This window comes from Juglans regia, chromosome 3, assembly GCF_001411555.2.
Source record: "Juglans regia cultivar Chandler chromosome 3, Walnut 2.0, whole genome shotgun sequence".
Classification (NCBI taxonomy): Eukaryota; Viridiplantae; Streptophyta; class Magnoliopsida; order Fagales; family Juglandaceae; genus Juglans; species Juglans regia.
This window is the reverse complement of record NC_049903.1, coordinates 27,856,313-27,881,734: the sequence shown is the minus strand read 5'-3', so window position 1 is coordinate 27,881,734 and position 25,422 is coordinate 27,856,313. Positions and strand designations below refer to the sequence as shown.

The 25,422-nt window shown below is 35.7% G+C and overlaps 2 protein-coding genes across 2 annotated transcripts; both read right to left on the bottom strand.

Moving 5' to 3' along the window:
- Nucleotides 1-7,127: 7,127 nt before the first annotated feature.
- On the bottom strand, nucleotides 7,128-12,608 carry LOC109020685 (protein IQ-DOMAIN 1-like). The gene is made up of 6 exons (XM_035688818.1): nucleotides 12,244-12,608; nucleotides 11,497-11,596; nucleotides 11,105-11,416; nucleotides 10,727-10,948; nucleotides 10,170-10,289; nucleotides 7,128-8,175 (listed from the first exon to the last, which is right to left on the bottom strand). Exons 2-6 carry the CDS (start codon nucleotides 11,569-11,571, stop codon nucleotides 7,477-7,479), a joined length of 1,428 nt encoding a protein of 475 aa, XP_035544711.1. The 5' UTR covers nucleotides 11,572-11,596; nucleotides 12,244-12,608; the 3' UTR covers nucleotides 7,128-7,476.
- A 9,135-nt stretch (nucleotides 12,609-21,743) lies between these two features.
- Nucleotides 21,744-25,279, bottom strand: LOC109006203 (beta-1,4-xylosyltransferase IRX9). Its single transcript, XM_018985413.2, has 3 exons — nucleotides 24,417-25,279; nucleotides 22,982-23,219; nucleotides 21,744-22,107 (listed from the first exon to the last, which is right to left on the bottom strand). Exons 1-3 carry the CDS (start codon nucleotides 25,091-25,093, stop codon nucleotides 21,937-21,939), a joined length of 1,086 nt encoding a protein of 361 aa, XP_018840958.1. The 5' UTR covers nucleotides 25,094-25,279; the 3' UTR covers nucleotides 21,744-21,936.
- Between the last annotated feature and the right edge of the window lie 143 nt (nucleotides 25,280-25,422).

The window sequence follows — 25,422 nt, the reverse complement described above, 5'->3', positions numbered from 1 at the left end:
TGAAGTGTACAAAAAATAAATAAAAGTGACTATATAACGAACTTTTCTCATAAATAATGGACAAATTATGCACGCATTTGAAGCATAGTACATGGGAGAACGAGAGAATCCTAGGAGAAAAGTTGTCCTAAAATCTGGTGGACATTTTTTGTGTTCATAAAAAATGGTCGAGCTCATGACCCATTATTGGGTGAGGACTGCATAATCATTGCCCTCGATAACATCATCTCAATCTTCATAAAACCCACTACAACTTTTGTATGATCGTCTTTGCATGTAAGAGCTGCAGCCATCAAAATACAGAGGTGCAACTCTTCCTTTTTCCAAGCATCAAGTCTGTTGCTTCATTAATCTTAGATCCACCAGCATCTGGGTGGTTTGCAACCATCACCCTCTTATGTGCTTCCTAAACCTACTCCACTGGCGTACTTTCCCTCTAACAACAAATATAAAAGATGGAGAAATATTTTAGTTACAAAGAAATTATATAAAAGTAAACGTATAAATTGACGTGGCTTGATGTAGTACGTCAGATTGTAAAATTATTTTTATTGTAAAATAAATATAACGAATCATATGAAATCATGTTAGTTTATACGTTTACTTTTATACAATCTCTTTATAATTGTAGCACTTCTCTAAAAGAGATGTACGAGAAAAGTACAATTTAAAACCAAAGGACCTCAAGTTGAGGTGTGCGAGATAAGTACAAGTGTACAATTGGTAAGAGGAAAAAGCCATGAGCAGAGTTTTGATCCAGAAATTATAAATGCACAGATATCCATCCATGCATACGAATAGATACATGAACTTCATATAACTTTATATGCTATGACCTAGAAATTTGTGAAAATCAGTAGTGACTTCACAATATAAAGTGACTCGTAGGAGGGTGTAAAAAATATGACACCATCAGCACAAAAGGCAAGCACCATCAACTTATCAAGTAGCAAAGTGTCATATAAAACTGAATCAAATCCATCAAATCCTTCCAAGGAATGAAATCTCCGACTAACGAGTAGTGAGACAAGTGGACAGTAATGTAGGGAGATCCAAGGAAATTGATGAACACATATATCATTTGTAGGCCGCTTTGATATATGAATGAGTGATATATCATCTGTAGGTCCAAAATGTGCCTTTATCTTGGGTTGGCCCCCTCCTCTTATGATGCACCGAAGTTGATTTTGTTTCTCGTCGACCACTCTAAGCCCGCTTAACTTTAGGCCCTTTTTTTATATAGGCATATGTGAAATCCCCAATTGGAGACATCTTTTTCAAAAGTGTTGTTGACAACAAGCACCTCTTCCGTTGGAACATGCCAATAGTGATCAAGAGCCTTGGAACCATATCCATGACTATGGGCGAACTTTGGATCAAATAGTGACCACGACTCTGACCATAGAGGAATAGCAATGTATATCACCTCTGTTACTAATGTCAAATTGCATCTTCACATCCCTACTAGATGAAAAGCATGCGTCTTGCACCACCTGCTTCTCCAATAAAGGCTTACGATTTTGCATCATCCCAAGAAGAAATTGTATGTGGTGCCTCGTCCCTCGTGTAAAGGTCCTAGCAAGGTTTCGTGGTACCAAGGGTGCCAGCCAAAGGGTTAACACCTAGAGTTTGGTTGGGTCAGGTGTGCCTCATCCAAATGGAAGTGCACGTGTTGAATATGTATATGATCGCAACGGAAAAGACATAAGTTTAGTTGGTAAACTAGATCTTGTAGTACCAAAAATCTATAACACAATCTTAGAAATGATTATTGTCATTCCTCATAAGTATTAACATGGAGTTACATACAACCCAAATAATATATTTATCGCCTAACGGGTGGTAGACTAAATACAATTGGTCACCCCTTAGAATGTACTAAGTACAATTCAAAATGATGTATTGCTCCTACGAAAGAGACAAGCCTCCGTCTTTAAGGTTCGGACGAGGTCGGCTCTTCTTCCCTGATATCAGTCCTAGTTCTAACTCTGCATCAAAGTCTATGGTTCCGAAAATGAAACCATAGGTAGGTTAGACAGCCACAATAAAAACTGCTAATGAGAGATAATGCTTATGAATATACAATGAGCAGTTCATGTACATATTGAAAGGACACATATGTATACTTTGACGAGGAATCACACTCTAAGGCATAGATACATGGGTCCGTAAAATATGGGGAGGAATCACTCTCGTAGTGAAACACACACATATATATATATATATATATATATATAAGCATGATGATGAATCACCCTTTGAGGAGTTACCCTCTTACCCTCTTACGCAACGTATTTTAAAGCATGAGTATTATTTAAGCAATGAATCACCATTCACTCCAATAGGTCAAATCCATAAAATCATATTGGTTCCACATGCACAATTGCCATCACACATAGGCTCATCACATAAATATTTGTCACACAAACATTCGTCGCCTGATGGACAAACAGGGGATGAGCTGCTCCACCGTTTGACATCGGAGAAATTTTTCTTTCGATTGACATGGTGCAAGCCAGCTCGCTTGGACTCTAACACAAGTTAACTTTCATAGAGAGAGAACATGTTGCACCAGGGAACGTCTACCCGGAAAATCAAGTCGAAGACACCAACACGTGATACGCTGGGAGATTTTACATACTAACTATCAGGTGAGGCTAGCCCCACCCCAATCATTCACGGAGAATCCCTCTACCCATTTGAAGCTCGTGGTGACATCTTGATGGAATGGTCGGGGGAACTCCATCTCATCCCATGATTATTGACGCATGATACACTTACTTACACAAAGATATAGGTATTCATACTGAGATGTAAGGGGCAAAAATAGCAAACACATTCAAAGTCTCAGAAAATAGGAATTGAACATAAGATAAACATAATGATCAAAACAGATTTATTCATGTTTAGATAGAGATTCACCACACAGACATTTCATCGCCTAATGGGAAAACATGGATGAGTTGCTCCATAGCTCTGATATGCCAGGGGATTCTGCATCTCGACTATCACGTGAGGCCAACATAATACCGCCCTACCCCAATCATTCATGGTGAATTCCTCTACCCGTCTGAAGCTCATGTTGACGTCTTGCAGGAATGGGCACGGGGAACTTCGTCCCACCCATGAAGGTTGATGCACGGTACACATACTACATAGAGATATAGATACACACACCAAAAATAGGGAATTAGCTAAAAACAGTCTAATACATTCAAAGTCTTGGAAAAACAGGAAATGAACATAAGATAAGCATAACGATCCAAAACAGATTTATTTATGTAAAAAAATGAGGAAGGTTACAGAATATGCAAATGCTTCTTACATACAACATTCACCCCACATTCTCCAGTTTTGTCTTAGAAGCTAACCTACCTCACAACGTACAGTTTGCTACTTCGTTGCTCCACTGCTTCCTTGCCTCTTTGAAGAATCTGGCTTCACGAGATTTCAGGTGCTTAGGATCTCAAAAATGAGATTTTTTCGCATGCCCAAATCCCTTTTTATAGGACAAGACTGTCAAACGTCCTTCTGAAATACTTCTAACTCGAGGTATGCTTGGATATGAGTCCTTTAGCTTCTTCTATTGCACTACAGGATGATAGAGACAACCAGCTAGGGCATAGTCGATACTCCTTTACTACCTGCCAACTCCCTAGTTCTTTCCTTGAATAAGGGTCTTCCACGTGGTGTCGAGCTATATCTCTGGGTTTAGATGATATGACTTCCCGAGTAGTAACCCCTTTAGCAGATGCACTCCAGATGTGATCCTTTAGGTGGAGTGTGGGCTTCTACGTATGACACTACCACTCTTTTGAGCATTTTTCATGTGGTTCTAAAAAACTCTCATATCTACTCTAGTTTGTCATAGACCATTGTTCACCTTGAGCAAGTAGCTCTTGTCTCATAAGAGCCATCAGCCTATTCAGCTGCTCGTTCTCGCCTTCATGGTAGATGACTTTTCTAGCTCACCTACCATAAGGTGAGACGCTCATCTCCACCCCGTGCTCAGGTGGTATCTGTCAGGCCTTCCGCAAGGTGCTTGCTCACCCACATGTTGGACTAGCTGCACTTTGCAGCACCTGCAACTATTTTCTTCGCCAAATCAATAGAGTGTCCCTCATCTTTCTTTTCATTCAACCCCATTGGTGATCTGTCCCCTTATGCTGGCAAAGCCCTCACGTTGTAGATGCATGGGGTGGCCACACAAAACAATTTTCACCCTCCCCATGGTGACGGTTTCCTATGGGAGACGTTGATTGAGGAAAATTGTTGGATTTAATCCAATAGTTATGCCTCTTGCCAACTGCTGCGTATATGTCTATAAATAGGGACCAGATGTACAACAATTGCACAACTTTAGTCCTCTATCCAACACCAACCCATGAAACAAACACCCTTATGAGATTCTCATAAATTCAATCCACAAACCAACAGTGGTATTAGAGCCTTATCAATGACAAAAGGGTTGTATTCTCTCATAAAAAAGACCATCAATAGGAAGTGCTTGGTTTGGCTACACAGTTGCATATTACAACCACTTAAGAATGATTTCGTACCCATCATAAAAGCTTTTTCAAATCACAGTGGGAGGGTTTGTGTACATTGGTAAGTTGTAAAATTTGGGAAATCCTCCTCCTATTTCACTTTCAAGCACTCCTCCATTCCTACCAAATCTTCAGTATGAGGATCTCTAGCCATTTCCCCTTTAACTCTGTTAATTTTCTTATGAATTTCTCTCTCTCTGTAAATTACTCCGCCTCCTTCATTCCTTCCAAAATAATTTTTTGAGTCATTTCTATTGCCAGGACCAGGGTAGTCAATTGCCTCCCATGGCTGCCTTACCTTTTCGACCACCAAACCTTCACATGGGTTTCATTCCTAGGCTTTGGATAGAGGTGTAATCGGTCTGGTCCGGTCAGTCTGTAAGGAGATTTTTGGACCAGACTAAAAATTTCAAACCACCCTTTTCTAGACTGAACTGGACCGAAGACCCCTAGGGATCGGACCAGACCATTAGTTATCAGTCTGGTTAGTCCATTCGCTCCATATGAGTTTGAGCAAGTGTAAAATGGGGGCTCAATCATACAAAAAGCCCATCAATATACAAAAAAGCCCACAATGTATATTTTTAGCCCATCCGTATAAAAAAAAAAGCCCACAATGTTAACAATTTTGAATAATACAATTATTTAACTTTATTTTCGCATTTTGTGCTTAAAAATAGCCTAAAAAGGGTTGAAAAAAAGTATCAAAATTATCCATATGCATTCATTCTCCATAATAAACTTAAAATTTTAAAAACAAAAATAGAGAAAATCAAATTGAAAAATACAATATCATCCAAACTCCAAATAAAAGAAACAAAATAGAATGCCTACAAAAAAAAAAAAACAAAAACAAAATAGAAAAGGAAACTAAAAATATATATATAAATTATCCATATGTATCCATGAAGACTTTTCCTCCACCTCTATTTTTCCTCGAGAGAGAATAGAGAAGACTATTTTTACACTCTTCTCCTTGGTACTTGATATAGGAAAAGATCCTACCTCGTCTTTAAATTCTAATGGCGTACTTGACTACAAAAGAATTAGGTTGATTTGGATTTAGAAATGAAATGAGATAAGATCATTTTAGATAAAAGTTAAAAGTTAAAAAAAATATTATTAAAATATTATTTTTTAATATTATTATTATTTTAAGATTTAAAAAAGTTGAATTGTTTATTATATTTTGTATAAGAATTTAAAAAAACTGTAATGATGAGATGAGATGAGATGAGATGAGATGAAATATTTTCCGAATTTAAACAGTACTTTAGTACTTGTGTGACTACAAAAGAGTTAGCAATTATTTTTTGGGCGGTGCTACTCCCACCACTGGGAGCTCCCGCTGGGGCTCTCGCTAGTGGTTTTGAGATTTTTTTATATGTATTTTTCTAACGCATTTAAATATTTTATAAAAAATAAAAAAAAAATCACAATATTATTAAAAAATACTTACTTAATCATTAAGTAAAAAATAATAAAAAAAATAAAAAAACTCACAATGATAAAAACTAGCTATAGAAACAAATGATAAGAGTAATATATATATTTAACGAAAAACGGATACATGCATTGTACGGTATAAATATCGTCCTAAATGCCTCGTTGAGATTTGCTTAGGTTCTATACGCACTGGGCTACAACACAATAACCAAGTCCTAATTCAGGGCAAGATGATGATTACCTGTTGAGGATAGGAAGACATCATGATTATATTGAGAACTCTTCGTGAAGATGTTACCATCTAAATTTCGTTTACATTCATGATTGCTGCAAATATACTGTGCCTAATCTCCGTTCTGTGGGGTGCGTTCGAACGTTTGAACTGAATTGAAATTAATCGAATTTTTCTATAAATAGTAATGGATTGAGATAATGAAATAAATTTTATGAGATTCATTTAAAATGAGTTTAAATATATTTGAATGTTAAAATGAATTTGAGGAGTGCTACAACCACAAATAAATTATACAAAAGTAATCTCACAAGCTGACGTGATTTTATATGATCTATCAGATCTGTCTTATAATAAAAGTAATTTTATAATCTGACAAACTACATCAAACCACATCAGTTTGTGAGATTACTTTTATATAATTACTTTATAGTTAGAGCATTTCTCAATAAATTTAGATATATTTAAAAGAATTTAAAAAATATTATAAATTTTACGTGTAAAAATATGTTGAATTAAAAAACGTTATATGTAAGTCTTAAAGAGATTTTAAGTTAAAATAAACTTAATCATCTAAGAGTTGGATGTTTAAATATAATACTCAACCTAAAATTAGACTAAATTAAATTGATATCAGTGAAGTCCAAAAACAAAAGCCATAGGCACACGCTATTTATTGCGAGACTCAATATAATTATAAAAATAATCAAAATGCCGACACTTTTTTATGTTACCAACGCAAAACTTCTTAGATGTTAGACGTGTGACATGTGAAAGACTAGCTAATAGATTTTTTCAATTTCCAAATGCTACCGAGCGGAGCAGTTGGACGGTGTCACCAAAGATAGATTCGAAGGATGAATCGATATGCAGAGCAGATAAAAGCAGCATGCAAATAGAAAAGAAAAAAGAAACTCAATATCCATTATACCTCACTCTGTAGAATCAATAAATTTAACAGATTGTCAACTGTTCGTGGTAAAAATAATCAAGACACAGAATTGAATTGGCTTCAGACATGTTCTACTTTCATCAGGATGTAGAGAAAATAAAAGGAAATAAATAGGAATGAGTAAAAAAAAAAAAAGCATGCTATTCAAGAAGAAGAATATCAACCAATGGAGCACCTGCTAAGCAACAATAGAAAACAGTGAATTCACAAATCGAATAACCTTTATTTCTTCCTTCCTCCAGGACCTCTCCAAATCCAAATCCAATTGATTTCTTTCACTCAATTTAAACTAGATATTATCAGCTGCCCACTTCAGTGCTTGTGTTGTTTTCTGTATTAAGACTGACATCCACCTTTGGTGGACCTGAATGCCGCCTTGGCCTGGCGGGTGAGGGTGGGAATGAAAGCCGTTTCTTTGCAGGCCCAAAAGTCCCCTTTTCAGGTGTCCCGTTCTTCTCCGCCGCCCCCAATGGACTTTGCAACCTGGTCTTTGCTTTTGCAGACTTAGTGGGTACCATATAACTTGGAACTGCTTGAGAGTTTGCCAGACTCTCATCATCTCTCACTGATGACCCAGCAATACTATGCCTTCGAAACTGTTCGGACCGCAAACTAACCATGCTTTTAGAATCATCATCTGGACCACATCCTCCCCTTGGGCTTGCTGGCTTCACCCTTTTAGCCACTTTCGAGGAAGTTGGCCTTGGAGTTGAGGGAGACTGGAAGCTAGGATTGCCTGTCTTCTGGCTGGCCGAGGGGGAATGATTATCGGAATTGAGCTGGTATCGGGCAAAAGATTTGCTAATTTCTCCACCAACGACACTGTGGCTTGCACTCTTTACAGATGAGTGATCATTGTTCAGTTCTTTCTCCATCATGCTACGACTCTCCCATGGGTGGGCGGCCATCCATCGTTCCAACCAGCTCCAACCCCAAGTGGGATTGCTCAGATCCATAAACATTGGGTTTACAGATCTTGAACCGTTCTTCCAGGTTTTCTGTCGAGTAATTCAATTCAAGATTAGACTTAAAAGTTGGTTCATTCAACCTTCAGAAAAATCAAGTCTGAGCCTGAAATACTATTGGACTAGTAATTGGTAAGCACAGACCACGTAGTCACCATTACTATATGAACAGTGAGAGACATCATGGCATCTTCACATGCAATTACTAATCTGCAACTATATTACTGACAACTAATTCCTACTCAACTTCAACAACAGAGCAGATACACATGCAAAAAGTTCGACAACTGTAATTTTTCTTCCTGGATCAGCTGACACTTTAACTTCCAGGCATTTAGTTAGTGCACTCAACTGCAATTACTAAATTCTCCGAGTTATCCAACTATGCATTCACTGCATCTCTCTCTGTGTAAGGTTGTCAAGCAAGAAATCTTACATCTCTCTCTCTCTCTGTAACCACAAAAAAGAAACAAAATATATGGTAAAGATCTTCTCAAGCGTTCGGGTGGTTTTTTATGAAACTTTATTTAGTCTAATGCGATGTCATCAGTGTTTAATTTGTTCACTGTACCAAACTTAGACTCGTGCAAAAAATGTTGACCTTTGTATGAAGTATGTCTACTACCATTAGGCATGCATGTATCTAAGAATCAGCCTCACATTATCCAATAGTCAAGTTACTCATTTGACATTGAGCCAATATCAAAGTTTTTCTCCTTTCACTTTTCATGATGACTCTTTTGATGCTTTATATAAGAAGAGACATAAAGCATCTACAGTGACAAAAATTTAAATATAATGCAAATTCGACTCACTGCCTGACAGGGGAGACAAATGAAAGAACAATGCTACTTGTAACAAAACGTAAAACACTGATGTGATAGGCATGCATTAGCCATAAAAAATTTGAACCTAAAAAATCAAACAAAACCTGCAATACATGCCTACCGTATCAGTGGTGTTACATGGGTGTTATGCTGGTGAAATATAAGTAATATTACTCAAAATGAAATGCATAAGCAGCGGCAGAACACAAAAATTTTCTAAATGTGGGCCGAAGCTATCTGGTAAGAAACAGTTAATAAGATATAGTGACATAATATTTCAACATAATATGTGTAACAAATATAATGGTACAATCCAAAGCATGCATGTACTGCAAGAGTGCAAACTTTATAGGCTATACACATAAAATGCAATTTAAGTTCACAGATAGACTTGTATTTATGCAAGAATTTGAAAATGATAATAATCGGTAAAAAAAGTTACCAAATGAATATAATGTGAGAAAGGATTATCCTCAAATTGTGAGAAGACAACAAAAATGGTTAGGTATGAAAAACCAAAGTGGGATCATAAAAGTTAAGGGGAGAATATCCAAATTATGGTGACCAACAATATGACAAATTGAGGAAAACAAAAGCCACATCGAGCTTATACTCCAATAGAACTAGTCAAAGTTACAATTGGATCCCTTGAAGTTATTCTAAATCACAAGAACTTACAATTGGATCCCTTGAAGTTACAATCCTTCACATTCACCACCATCCCACCCTCTCATACTCAATCATCTTTCCCTGACATCTTGTCAAGCTATTCCAATGTAGGTGATACCACCCAAGTCCCACATTTCTAGCAAAGAATTGACTTTGATAATGACCCAAGAAGAAGACCAACCACATTTCAAATTAAAATCCAAAACAAATAGTTAAAAGTCACAATTGGAGCCTCTTGAAATCATTATAAAAAGCAATAACTTTTTCTCCCAGACAATGTAGGATCCCATTCACCACCCTCCTACCTTCGTACACTCAGTTCGAGGTATTATAAATGGTAGGAAAAACAAACTATTGGAATAGATTCAGAAAGTCATGGTGGTCATCCCCCTTCTCCCTAGGGGCAGCTTATGCCCTCTCATGCGTGTGTGTGTGTGTGCGTATTAATCTCTAACCGTAAAAGAATATTTCATTTTCTTTTTGTACTGTTGAGGAGCTCAAATACATAAAATAATAAGAGAAATAGATCACCTGATGAGAAAACGCATATGCTAATGCTCTTTCTCTCCTCATAGCCGCCTCATACTTGCCAAGAAGATTTGCTTCAATTTGTTCCTTTGACTGAAGGCTGTCATCCCATTCATCCCCAATCTGTTATCACATAAATGCGTCAAATGCAGCAAAATGAGGTTTTTCTACCAAAAAGAAAAATAGATAAGTTAGATAACAAGTAAAATAGGATGCATTGAGTAAAGTAGGAATCAGAACTTAGTACTTAAAACTCTCTAAATGTCACATTGCTACAGCCTAAGCCAGCACAAGCTATAATTCCGCATGCTTCTGTGGTTTTTTGCAGAAACATTTAGAACCTATTCTCACTGTCTAATACATGAAAAACACTTTTAGGCATATGGGCACAAACTAATTAAACCCGACTGCCAGATTCTAGTCATCAAAAGAGCCCCCAAAGATTTTTCAAGACAAATACTATTACGTAATCCTGTGGCGATTATTAGAAGATGAAACATTACCAAGTGATTAGCATACTTTTATAGAATATTACAGAATCAAAAAGAAACAACAGATACCTGCAAGCTCTCAAGCTCTTTTGCTCGTTTCTGTAGGAGTTGTTTTTGGAGAGCCTGATTCTCCTCTAACATTCTGATCCTCCTGGAACGGATCTGAGATTGCACACGAGCTAAAGTCTGCATGCATCTGAGAGTTTTTGCAGCTTGGCGTCTCACAACAGGCCCTTCCATCAATGATTTCAGCCTTACCAGCCCCCTTAAAGCCCGCAATGCCCTTCTTGCCTGAATACAATGAAATGCAAAAGCCTTAGGAAAGCAATATTACTCGCCCAAAATTTCTTGTAACAGCATTGTTAGCAGCCATTGAGAAACTTTAAATTATTGGGATGAAAGTGGTCAAGAAAGGAAAAATGGCTTCCATGGCATTGTAACACATACCATGTATCCTCGAAATGCTGTTTGAATCCTGATTGCTGCCACCTCCTCCCTTGATTTTCCTGAGAACCGAGTTACTGCAGTGAGTCGAACCACCTCAGCAGCTGCCTCAGCAGCAGCAACGGCAGCCTCAGCAGCTGCAGAAGAGGCGACTGCAACAGAGTAAGCCTGTTCACTCTGCTCATTCTCTCCATTGGCTAATTTCACCTCTTCCTGCTGAGGAAGAGCTGGCATTGTGCAAGTTCCAGAAGAGGCAGAATCTGAACATGGTTGTTTTTGCTTCCCAAACCATTTCTTTTTGGATTTATTAGATCTCTGGAAAACAGTCACTAAAGCGATCAGAAACCCATCATTATTTAACAAATTATCGAGGTAATCAAAAGATGATCATAAACCTGGTCAGTCTTCTCCTTGGACTCTGGGCTAAGAGCTTTCTTTACACTAGAAAACCAATTCCCTTTCCTCGCCATCTCCTTATCATTCCTTAATGTGATCCTTCATGAACACAATTTATAAGTTTTAAATCGAAAATACTAATTAAACAACCGTTTCAACATACTTTAATAAATTTCCAAAAGAATGAATTTATTTCTTGTTTTGTTAAAAAACATAATGGGAGATCCTGGCATAAGGCACATCCCACAAAAGAAGCAACTCTGGCTCTCAAAATAAATGACAGAAATTCCCCCACCTGGAGGGATTAGGGGAAGGGGGCGCTTGCCATGTTAAAGATTGAGAAATCATCATAAAAGAAAACAAAATAAATTCATAAAGATAAGTTCATCTTGAATTGAGCTCTACAGTAGGCACTAGATTAAATCTAAGATACATAATCTTCCTTTCTCTTATTTCACTACATCTTCTCAGCAAACAAAGAAGAAAAATCATCCAAAATTTTCATGTCAAATCAGCAAATCTGCAAATGCTCATCTTACAAATTAAATGCTGCAAAGATCAAACGTTTAAATTTCAGACTTTTTGAACAGAACTTGTAACCCATTAGCAACTATACTAAATTTACAAACAATCATCTGAAAAAAAAAAAAGAAAAGAAAAGAAAAAAGCATAGCAACCCATAACAAGGCAAAATGCCAAACTTGTTTAATTGGGGTCCAACAAAAGAGAGAGTATAGAAGCAGTACCTGTAGACAAAATGGCAGATCTCAAACAGCCCCCTAGACAAAATGGCAGATCTCAAACAGCTTCTCTTCCCTTCAACAGGTGGCCCTCTATCTCTCTTTCTTTCTATACAAAACAAACAAAAAGACCAGATTTTTTTCCTTTGCACCTCTCTCTCCCTATATCTAGCTATCCCTCTTCGAAAATAAAAGGAGAAAAAAAGGAAGAAAGCAGTAGACAGATCTAGTCAAGAAGATTTCAATGATGAGGGAATATGAGGAAGACCAGCTGGTTCTGCTTTTAGAGTGACCCCACTTCATTAACAAACACACACTGTTTTCTTGGTGAGGGGATCAGATGCTCCGAGTCTTCCCAACACTCCTCCCTAATCTTTTCGCCAGTAATAAAACACTTCCTCTTTCACTTACTGCGTACAGACGTTTTCACTGTTCCCAACTCCCAAAGTACTAACTTATCAAACTCCTGTGTAAACTTTATCCTTTTCATTTTGTTTTTTTTTTAATTTTATATGTTTTTTTAAAAAACAAAAGTCCAAAGCGAAGGATTCCCTCTGGACCAATTATAATGCGTGCTTTTCATCTTTTTAACGTGGGTTTCTAACATTTAAAAAATAATTATTAAATTGTACAATGCTTCCTGAAACTCAAAACCAACCCTTTGATTTCGCAATGAAATAAGATGAATTAAATTAAGATTAAAATTAAAAATTAAATAAAATATTATTTTAATATTATTTTTATTTAAAGATTAAAAAAATTAAATTATTTATTTTATTTTATATAAAAAATTATAATAATTAAATTAAATGAGTTAAAAAGTACTATAGATTTAATGCAAGTTTAATATCTAGGTGTTTTCAATTTATTAAATTTTTAATGACCAATTTCATGTCCATAATCATATTAAAAAATAGAAGTTCTGTAAGTATAAAAAAATAATACAAAAATAAATTTACTTTAATTTTATATAATCTCATTATAACTAAAGTATTATTAAATGATAACTAATCGTGTGATGCCACGTAATAGACTATTCAATTGTTTTTTTTAATAACATGTGCCAAAACATATGTGACTAAATTACTAATTTTCGTTGAAACGATACATAATAAATGAAAAATAATGAACTTAATTAGTTAAAAGTTTTTAATTTAAAATTAGTAGTTTCATATTAATAGATATTTTGGTTTTATCGACTTATGCATTTTTCAATTCTAATTAAATGATTCACAAATTTCATTAAATATTTTAAAGGAATTAAAGACAAAAATGAAATTGAGAAATAATATAAAGGCATGACTAACATTATTTGCTTGATGGTATTATACAGAAAAAAATGTGTTCACAAAGATGAGTTTCCTTATTTTTGGCGGTCAATGGTATGAAATGAATATTAAATATATTTCAAACATTTTAAAATTAAATAAAAATATTTTTAATTTCCTTATTTCTATTTCAAGAAATATCGAGAGAAAATAGGATTTATTACTTGTTTCCCCCTTTAAATGCTTCGTGGGTAGGACTAAGGCCTCGTTTGTTTTCAGAAATGAGATGAAATTAAAGTTAAAAAGTTAAATAAAATATTATTAGAGTATATTTTTTAATATATTTTTTTTTTATTTGAAAAAGTTAAATTGTTTATTTTATTTTGTATTGAAAGTTGGGAAAGTTGTAATGATTAAATAAGATGAGATGTTTTTCTAAAACAAACGAGACCTAAGTATAATCTAGGCTGGCGATTTCTTTGATATGTAATGAAGAAAAATAAAAAAATCAGAGAAAATATCTTGTTTCTTATTATAATTTGAGTAATGCTACATACAGTCGTGGAATGCATAAATACCGTATAATCGTTTTGAAAAAGAGTGAGGTCTACTATTAAAAAATTAATTTCTTTTCACGTGAATCTCATATTTATTTACTTTTTTCAAAGCGACTGCACGATACTTGCATACTCACGACTATACACTCTAATTTTTAATAGAGTAATTGGGCGTTAAATAAACAGTAAGGGACGGCCGGATGGGATTGAGAAGGAGAAGTTAAATTGGATCGATTGCGACCGAGTAAAGGATTTGGTACGCGTCCCAAGTTGTGTAGATAGAAGGGTTGAGGACGAAAAATTATATAGTTCAGTCGTCATATTGTAAGAGAATATTAAAAGTATTTGAATTAATCGAATATTGTTAACAAATCTTGTCGTAAGGCTTTTATATCTTAAAGACTTAGGTTATATATATTTGGAAAGTGAGATGTCTCGACTCATTTCAAAATTTTTCATAAGTTTTTTCTTTAACATCACTCAAATATAATATATTTTTTGTTAAGATATAAAATAAATAATAAAATCTACATCTTTTCATCAATTAAGTTTTTAGGATAATTGGTGACTTCATATGGTATCATAGTAGAAATTTTGAATTCAAATACTGACTCTACACTCTATTACATTTAATTAAATATTTCACTTGTTGAGACATCCATTGAGAGAGAGTTTAGATCACACGTGAGGGAGAGTGTTAAGATATAAACTAAATAATAAAATATATATTTTTCTATCAGCTTAAGCTTTTGGGACAAGTGGTGATTACACACTTTTCAATTTCAAGTTTTCGACTTTTCCATCTAATCATTACAATTTTCCTAAACTTATAAACAAAATACAAAAAATAATACATTTTTTTTCAAATTTCAAAAACAAAAATTATATTAAAAAATTAAATCAAAATACTGTTTTAATATTTTAATATTTTCTCTTTCATTTCCTAAAATCTAATCAAATATCTTAATTCAAATTATTTCACTATTATTTTCAAAATTTTAATCTCATCTCATTATCCAAAAATACTTTAAAACAAACAAGAGTTAGGGTTAACAACAATTACCAAAACAAAGTCGTTAACTATTTACTATTTGGAGATGATGAGAGTTATAGATTATTATATATTAGGTTAGGTAACTGAATATATAAACATTGCAGAAGTGGTTGGGACACACTTGAATGAATCATCATGTCTAAATCTCACAACCTATCTTCAATTATCAAGTAATTTGGGCTTAGCGTAGGACATAGTTTGTTAACAAACCAACAGCAAGCACCAACAACAGAATATATATCGTTGCCGTTTCTGTGTCTGGGCCCCACCAATCTTTTTCTTTCTTTATTTATTTATTTTTAAAGACAATCTTTGAGGACAGCTAGATCTAGTACTCGCGAATTCAAATTTCCCTTTCCTATAAGAAATATGTAGTCCCAGCGAGGACAGCTAGAAATATGTAGGCAATCAGGGTCCGTGATTGTGGGGCCTACAACCGCTCTCGCACACTCTTTTAACTATAAAGTTTATTATAAAATTATTTTTATTATAAAATAAATTTAATAAATCAGATGAAATTTTTATATAATTTTTATAGTTATAGTATTTTTCTATTATTATTAAAAACACAAATAAAACAGACCACCAGGCATGTCACGTCAATACATATAAAAAATAGAAAATGATAAGATTATTTTCTATTTATTATTAATTTATTTTTTGTATATATATTTTTATTTTATTTAATGATTAAAAAAGTAATTATTAATAAAATTATATATTTTTTTAATTTTTTTAATGATTAAAAATGTTAAAAAAATAATAAAAAAATAAAAAATTTAAAATATAACATGAATGGGTAAAAGAGAAATAAACGGAAGGAAAGGGTGTCATTACCCATAAAAAATATATTGGCGTAGCATGCCACATCAACATTGATGGTTGTGGCGTGCCAAGTAACACTGTTATGCGACTATGTCGTTATGCACCGCATAATTTTTTTTTTTTTTTTTTGTTATTATTATAATTATCTTTCATTCAAGAGATCATTTTCACTATTTTTCATTATAACTTTTTATCCAACCAGGTGGCATAATATATATCTCTTTATATTTAAAAAAAGCTATCAATTGATAAATAGGAATGAACAATGTCTTTGTTTGACACTTTCTTCTTTCACTTATGTCCCTTTGTACAACCTCCAATCACAACAACATAAGCACAGACCAACCTCACTGTAAATCATCACAAAATCATTATAAATCATCTTAATTGTACAAAATCACAAAATTATCCTAATTGTATAAAATTGTAAAATTAGAGCAGAGGAGAGGTAGAGGCTCGACTAGGCATGTAGGAGCAAGGGAGATGCCATGGAGGGCTAGTGGTGGCGTCGTGGGCTGTAGGCGGCGGATCTAGGCTTCGCGACAACAAGAATCCATGAGATAGAGAAAGGCTTCGTGAGAGAGGGAGGCAGATCGGGAAGCTGCATCGTGAGTGGCTGCTGGAGGCGGTATACGGCAGCGTCGTGGTGGTCCTACGACGGTGGATCAGGAATCCAGTGAAGAGAGAGGGCATGAGAGGAGTTAGAGCTTCAGTTGGAGGAAAGGGAGGGGTCATCGGTGAGGGAGGAGGCTGCTGATGGTGGTACAGTGGCGTGAGGTTGGCTAACGGTGACGCTATGGGTAGAAACTTGTGCGTGTAGAGGGGCTGCGTGCGTGAGGCTAGGGAGGAGCTACGGTTGGTGGGTTCCTTGGAAGTGGTCCACAGCGTGAGGGGAGCTCGGTTGTGGTGCTTGGTGGAGTTGGGGCTGAGTCGCGGTGGCGCAAGGGTGGAGAACCTGTGTGTCGAGACCCATTTCAAGTTGCTCGTGTGTGGCTGAGAGAGGAGCTACCAAGAGGCTTCGACGGTGGGGTCTGGTCGCAGTGTGAGGGGAAGCCGATGAGGTGGTCAGTGAAGCCACATGGTGGTGCATGACGGTGCTAGGCTGCTTGAGGGAGGAGATCGGGTGAGAGAGAGGGAAGACATGTGGCTGCTAAAGGAGAATGAGAGAGAGGGAGAAAGGGAAAGTGAGGGGAAAAGGCTAGGGTTTGGGGTTTTAAATTCCAACCCTTCATCTTAAGTCCCTAGATTTGATTCAATTGTGGAGATTTAAACACTTATTTAAACTAACTTAAAATAGATAATTAAAATATAAATACCATATCATACATAAACAATCAAATTTAATTTATAAAATACTAATATTTCATCATTAAATAAATGATGAAGTTTTGCTAAATATTTTTAAAAAAATAAAAAAATATAAATAATTAGAATTTTTAACATAATTTAAATCTCAAAATATTTTTAATTAACTAAAATCATTTAGATAAAATAATTTTATACAATTATAATATTTTTAAGACTTCCAAAATATAAGAGGCTTCCTTTAATGATGAAAGAACGTGAGATCAACAACAGTGAGAATGGATTTACTTCATGCGAACTCATTACATCTTTTGCACAGTTGGAGGCTGAAGATAACATCAGTTCTTCAAAAAAAACTTAAAAATGACTGGCAAAAGAAGATAACATCTGCAAAGGAAAACAGTAAACTGCATCAAATGTTGGTGGAAGGTGAGAACTCTTGAACGAAGTACTGTATATACTGATAACCGACCGTGAAATATACTCGGAATATAAAATCAAATTCTTGCCAAGATTACTGTGGTTCTTCAGTAGTTTGTCTGATCGACTTGTGCCACTTATCAAGCCTTCAATATCTTGCATCCGACTATACTTTTCAACTTTGTTATGATATGTTTAGATAGATTTGGATTTTAATATATTACCATTTAAAATCTAAATCTTCCATTTAGAAAAAAAAAAAAAAAAAAACTATAGATTGGATTTAAATTCAGATAAAATTCAAGCAAATTTCAATTACTCAAAACCTTGAATTTCAAATTATAATTATAAAAATAAATTTCAAATCATTATAGCATATATATTACAATCCAAATAAAGAGTTCTATAATCAATAAATCATCTTGATTTAAAACTCAGACAAATTATTTTTACCTGAATGCAACTTTATGTTAACACAATTATTGCAACGAAAAATCCTATTCATAAACCGGTGTGGGGATGTATCCTGTTGATTTGGCAAGATTTAATTTATGAGAAAAAATTATAGATTTGAATCTTATAAATCAAGTCATGCCACATCAATGATGTGAATTGTGTGTTCTTTATACCGACTTGAAAATAGAATAACTCTATTACAAATGACGTAATTAATAGTTTGAGGTGAATTATAATCTGAAGAAGCAATGCGAGAAACTATTATTAGTTCGAGATCTATAGCATAAAGATCTAAAGGGTGATAGTTCAATATATGTGGAAGGGATGTTTACATCCCCTATTGGGCTGGACCTAACTTACCCAAGAGGCCTAATGACCAAAGTGTAGTTGACCCACAAGACACGAGATTCCCTTGGAGCAAGATTGAGAAAGGTTAAGAAGAAGGCCATCTCAAGTTCCTCCTCCCCCCGGCTAAGTACCTCTGTTAACCCCATGATGCTCAACGGGGTAGACAAAGGGAATGTTGGTCATGACAAAGTGGGAAGTTTGACTACTCGGGACCTGCCCGCACAAGCCGAGATAGGCCGCTGATCCTAGGCTAGCTCTGCAGCCCTCAATGAGGAAGAAGCCCGGTATGTTTGACCTAGGGTAGGCATTCTGGCGGGTTTGGAGTTGCTACTAGACCCCAATGTCTCTCGATCCTCCTTGACCTCAGCGTGAGACTTCTTCCCTTTTCCTTCCAACGGGGAATTGGAAAGCCTTTTTCGGTCTCAAGAAAAGGATTCTCCCCCAAGATGCATTGACCACCGAAATGGGGACTGGTCTAAAGACATCAAGAACTAGTCTATGTTAGTTTTGGTCAGCAAGGCGTTAGTATGAACTTCTTCCTGATGCACCTCCACCCAAGCATAGACTGTCGTCAACCGGGCTTTCTCATGTTCGGTCAAAGTCTAAGCAGATCTCGTTGTCATCTAGTACGACTTCCCAAACAGCGCAGATGGGAAACTCATGGTGGGTGGCCTCTTCAGCGGGAAACACACAACCATGGCCCAACATGAAGAGAACCACTTGACCTAGTGCTTCACACGAAAGAAGTGAGTCTCTAGGCGGGCAACCCCGTATCCCGGTCAAGAACGAAAGCTACATAGGTTGCCGTCAAGCCACCGCACCCTGTGTGTAAAGAGAAACTCTTTGGCGGTGAGGTCTAGGTAATCCTTGCCCATGGTCCCAAACACCATGCGCCATACAACGCAGGAGGACATCAAAATAGTCCACACGTTGGGGTGGAGTTGTGATGGAGCCAGCCAGAGGTAGTCCATTGAAGAACATCGAAGAGCACAATTCCACCTTCTTCACAAAGCCCTTCGAATCGACAACCCCTGATGAGCCGTTGGGGCCTCCAGATTCGTGGAGTTGGGAACCCCAAAAGAAGACTTCACCAACCTTAGGTTGACTGAGGAAACGACTAAGGCCCAGTGGTACCCTTCATAGAATTGGGAGTCACCACAGACCTCGGGAGGATCTAGGCTCCTAGAAACCCTGGAAGGTAGGGTGTAAGGAGTTCTGTCCGGACTGGAAAAATCTACCAGACCGAAGTTAAGACCGGTCGGTCTCGATCCCACAAATTGTGGACCGAAGAAATTCGGTCCAGTCCCGAGGTCTACAAATTTTGGACCAGGCCGGTCCGAACTCCTATATATATTTTAAAAATATTTTTAATAATTTAATATATTTTTTTGATATAGTAATTATATAAGTTAATGATGTAATTTCTATCTAATTTATTATCATTGACTAAATAAAATATAAAATAATATATGTCATCAATTAATAATAAATCACAAATCATGTGATAATTTATGTCATTATATGTAAATAGTTAATACATCATACATACTCTACTATTTACACTTAATTAAAATAATTAGGTAATTTCTTTTTTAAATACCTAAGTTGCAAGCACGCACGAATAATCTATGTACAATGAAATTATTTGATATTCATTAACCATATATAAAATATATTATATTATTAATAATTATGCATACTAAAGAGTAAAAGTCTAAATTAGTAAGTAGTAACTATCAACATCATAAATATAATTATATTAAAATATTTTTTAATGAGTTAGTTACATAATCCACATTAATAATTCATTTAATTTTAATTTTAGTCATTAAAATAAATTTTTTATTAATTTATTTAAAAAAAAAAGATGAAACAAAATAAAAAAACAATTGGGCCTGCCGATCAGACCAACTAGACTGATAGCTACCAGTCCGGTCCGATCCCTTCCCTATGGATGTTCGGTCCTGTCCAGTTTAGGAAAAATGGACCGAAAATTACCCCTTGGACTGGACTGATTTACAACCCTACTGGAAGGTCTTTCTGGACAAGATGAACAGGAGCCCAGAGATGCAAAGTGAGATGTGTTCTTGGGTGCCATTGCAGAGGGAGAATGAAGATTAGAGACTGTCGAAGGAAGATGGAAACAGGAAAGCATGAAGGTGAGAGAGACTAAGAATTGTGATTGGAACAAGGGAATTGAAAAGAAAGGAATGAGAAAAAAAGAAGGGGCATGGGTTTAAATAGGCGACTAGATAGCCCATACGGGATAGTGACATGTTTCACCAGAAGCGAAGCAACGAGGGACAAATCATGTATTCCTGCTGCACGAGGGAGTGTGGGATCAAGTTGTTAGACGCAACCCTAGACATGGGAAAATGGACAAGCGCGCACAACGGGTAGCTAGTCTGTCAGGCATTACAAACCACCAAGACATCATGGGCAAATATATATATATATATAAATAATAAATCTAATAGAAAAAGAAAAGAAAGAAAAATTCCCATCGTGCATGTATGGTAGGAATTTGAGGTGTAATTGGAATGGATGTTTAAATCCCCTACCGAGCTGGGCCTAACTTACCTAGGTGGCCCAATGACCAAAGTGTAGTCTGCCCACAAGTCAAAGAAAGGGGAAAGAGGCCCATGGCCTATGCGGGAAGGAATTAGATGTGGAATGATGGGACACTGACATTCCTGACGCCACCCTGCACATGCACGTAGTGGTAGGGCCACGCCACCCTTAAGGACTTACATGAAATGCAAACTGGGGTCACAGTGGGGCACACTGTCCTTGACAGTGTGTGCGTCATGGCCTCTTGTCCCTGACAGAACGGGAAGGCCACACTCACCAACCTGCGACAAGGATGTGACTCAGGAAGGCCACACTGCATCAAAGGTGACAACATGAAGTCCCATACGAAAGACATACACCTTTGACGCGGGATAAGAAGACCTCCTCAGCATGTAGTATAAAAGCTAAGTACCAGGTCAAAATTACTCTCTACATTTCCTCATACACTAAAATTCTCTCTAAAGAGCTGAAAGCTGACTTAGGCAACAAAGGTGTTTCATCAACCCCGAGCCCCCACTTTCCTTGTGTTGCAGGTGGTCAAGCCCGGTGACCAATATGGAAAACACGTCGTTAACAATATGCGCATGGTAAAGGTGACATGAGGAATTCATAAAAGATTCAAACATCTTAGAATGTAACTACTTACATTTTGGATACAAGTAATATGAAAAAAATATACGCTCAAAAATGAACTATTACATGAGAATCAAAGAATGAGGTTTTGATCTTTTTTATAAACTATAACAAAAATACATGAATATTCATGGAGGAAATATGTATACATTTTTTGGCAGCTAGCTAGCTACGTACGTACTCACATATATAATCGGAAAATACTGCTCGATCCACTCCTCCTAATTAATCTCACTTTTTTCTTTTCCTTTATTATAATTAATTACTTCCGAGCTCCATCCGATGCGACTGTTTGAAGATCATGATCAATTGTTGCTGCCCCACTGAAAAATTGAAGGCTCCAAAGTATGATTCGAGAGCAGTCCTCTGGTGGGATTCCTTTTAATTTGGTCTCGTCTTCAAGAACCACTTGTTTTACGAATCTCATTGAATTCTAGTAAGATTAACAAATAATAATAAAAAAAGATCAAATTAACTAATATGAAACGTACGAGACACCATAAATATCATTACAAACAATTAATTGAAGATATCATTAATATGCATGCACAATTAAAAAGGTTGTCTGTTTTTCCTCTTCTTTCTAATTAATTAATGGTGCATCACAAAGTGCAAATTTAGTACTTTCCAAAGATTTTCTCCTCATATTGGATGGTTCGATACATATAGAGAGATAAACACAACATTAAATGCTCATATGGAATTAACACGGTTTGAAAATCTTGTATCAACAATATTAAATAGGAAAATTATATACATCATATTACCATCTCATTAAATAAGATGTGACATATTTATAATTATTAAATGATCATTTATTATATATTTTTTTATCATTTAATAGTGATGGATGTACCATATATTATTTAGTATGATCAAAATAAAATAAGAATGTAGTGTATAGCATTACTCATATACGCATGCATCCATGTATAAGTATATATATGTACTTATATCTACTAAAACAGCCATATACGTATACGTATATAGGACAGAGAGAGCACATCTAGCTAGGTAGCTAGCAGCCACCGTTGTGGCCCCCAGCAGGCACAAGCAAGCAGGAGGCTGGATCGATACACCAATGTCGGCAAATGCAATGATCATTAACTAGGTTAAAAATGATTTTCGTTGAACATGAGCAAGTTTGTGTGATCATCATGATGTGTACGTGATCATCATGGGAAGGTGAAGAGTCTCACATGCAAGGGAATATATATATATATACACACACATTGGGAATATGTATGTATGTATGTATGAATGTGATAGACTAGTTATAGTAGTAAATTAGTATAAGGTTGCAGTACCTGGGAGTATTTTTGAAGAGCAGAAGGGCGACCCCACCTCTCGGGGTCCCAGAGAATGGAGCTGTTGAAGCCAAAACTGGAGATATGAATATTAATAGAGGGTCTTGTCTTCTCAGATTCATTGTTCATTTGCCTTAGATGCCATCCTATTACCTGTGAAGAATCGCATACTGGTCCTTCTATTTTCACTTTCTTCTTGTTTGCTGAGAGCAAAGCTATCGGCCATGTCCCAAACACCCTGCGCCCATATATTAATATATTTTTTATTAAATCAGGTCAGCTTGCTAGCTAAAAAATTATTAATATTTATTTATTATAGTCTTCACATATATAATTATAACATATATATATATATACACGCGCGACGTACCTGTCAATTGATCTTATTAATTAACATGATCATGATTAGACCTTAAGAAAGAAAATGGAATTTGAGTTGAAATTAATTAGATTAACGAGCTAATTAATCATCCAATTATTAATTAACTTTAAATGGTCGATCGCGAGGTAGAGAAGCAAATCGTAACGATTGATTAAAAAAAATGTTTTTCAACTAATTAATTAATTCTTAGGTTAATTATATATTTTTCATACTTTTTGACAATTTTCAATATATATATATATATATATCCTCGATCGACTACAATTTGATCGTCAAATAATTGTGTCTCATATTGATCTACTTATAATCAATATTCTCAACATGAGTCAGATCTAAATTAGTGAGGATGCATATTTTCGAAAAGCGATAGGTTAGAGTACTCATGTAATTAAATTGATAGTTTGATTGTTTAGGGTGCAAATTCAAACATAAATTACAGGTTATAAATTAGAGATGTAATGAGATACATGAAAAAGAAAGACATAGAAATTGTTTACAGTTTCTAATTATCACATCTTAAAATCTAGAATAAGAAAACCATATATCACTAAAAACAAAGTATTTGCGACGATAGTGACTATTTACGACAAAAAATAGACTAATTTTGACAGGAAATAATCATTTTCGTTAGAAATAACTTATCACAAATAAGCAGTTTTCTTGTACTGCATAAAAAATATAAAGTAAATTTCATAGCATGCATATATATATATATATATATATTTATTTTTTCTAATTAAATGTATGAATTATTAATTTGGGATAAAAACTTTTAAAAAAAATATTAATTTTCATCCCTCCTACCTACCTACCATCTAATTAATTGTTGTTAATTTAATTAAGTACTAAACCCACTAAGCTATGAAAGTTAGGTAGTTGCTTGCAAAAAACTCATCTATTCTCAACTCGTTTTCAAATTCTCATTAACTAATTCCAAACTTCCTCCAACTAATCAATACTACCTTTTTGTACGTGTAACTTCTACGGCCAGAATTAACTTCTATTTTCAAAAGTAAGTAAATTAAGAACAGAAAAGGAAGAAGAATTCCATACTCGATTTCTCTTAGTTGTTGGAAGAAGTCAAGATCATAAACATTGGAAAGCCCCGCAAAATGTACGATCCCACTGAGCTTATGGTGGTCGATGTGCTTCAGCGCCAGGTTTCTCTGGTGATCCATTTCAGCTTCAGTGTCCGTGAAATTCTCCCTGAAAACCAAATGCCTATACATAATGCCCGTTTTTCTTAGTATTTCCGACACTTCGTCTGAATCCGTCTGCGCTTCGACCACAATCCACAGCAATGGCGGAGGAACCAGCCTTATAGTGTTAGCCAGCCTTCTTAAAAGAACACCTCGAAACTGATCTTTTGTGCTGGTTGGAGTGACAATAATCACGAGTCCTCTCGTCGTCAACTTGGGTTCTTTTGCTGCTTCTTTCTCCGAAGACACTTCTGTGCGTTCAAACTCCTTAGCCGACCGGCTCATGGGAATATTGGTCGCAGGAGCTTCAGCTATCAAACTTCTATTAATAGGGTTTGGGTGCAGCACTTCAACAGGCTGTGGCGTTGTAGATTCTGATATGTTCGATGCAGCAACACGGTCTGAAAAAAATGATGCTTTTCCGGTTGGAGTGAAGCCGGTGAAGAACCCCATTACAAAGCACAGAGAGAAATGGACAACTGCTTTCTTCCATAGTTGAACCTTTTTCTTTGATCTTTCCAAGGACCCCATAATTTCTCTACACCTAGCAGGAACGAGGAGATTAAGGAAGAATCAAAATTCTTGGGTGGAAATATATATCAGTCAGAGTGAGTACTGAGATGATCAGGGTGGATGATTTTGCTTTAGGGAATTATGAGAAATATTGTAGAAGACTGTGATATATAATAAGGTGGCGAAGTTGGGTTTGAATGTTGATCGATGAGATGATCATGCGTAGAGAGTTGTAGTAATGTTTAGTAGAAGGCGTTGGAATTAGGAGGCAAATCGTCTATGATAGGAACGGGAAAACTCAATGATTAATTGCTTTTGTTTGGAGTTGTTTCATTGGTGAAGGTGTT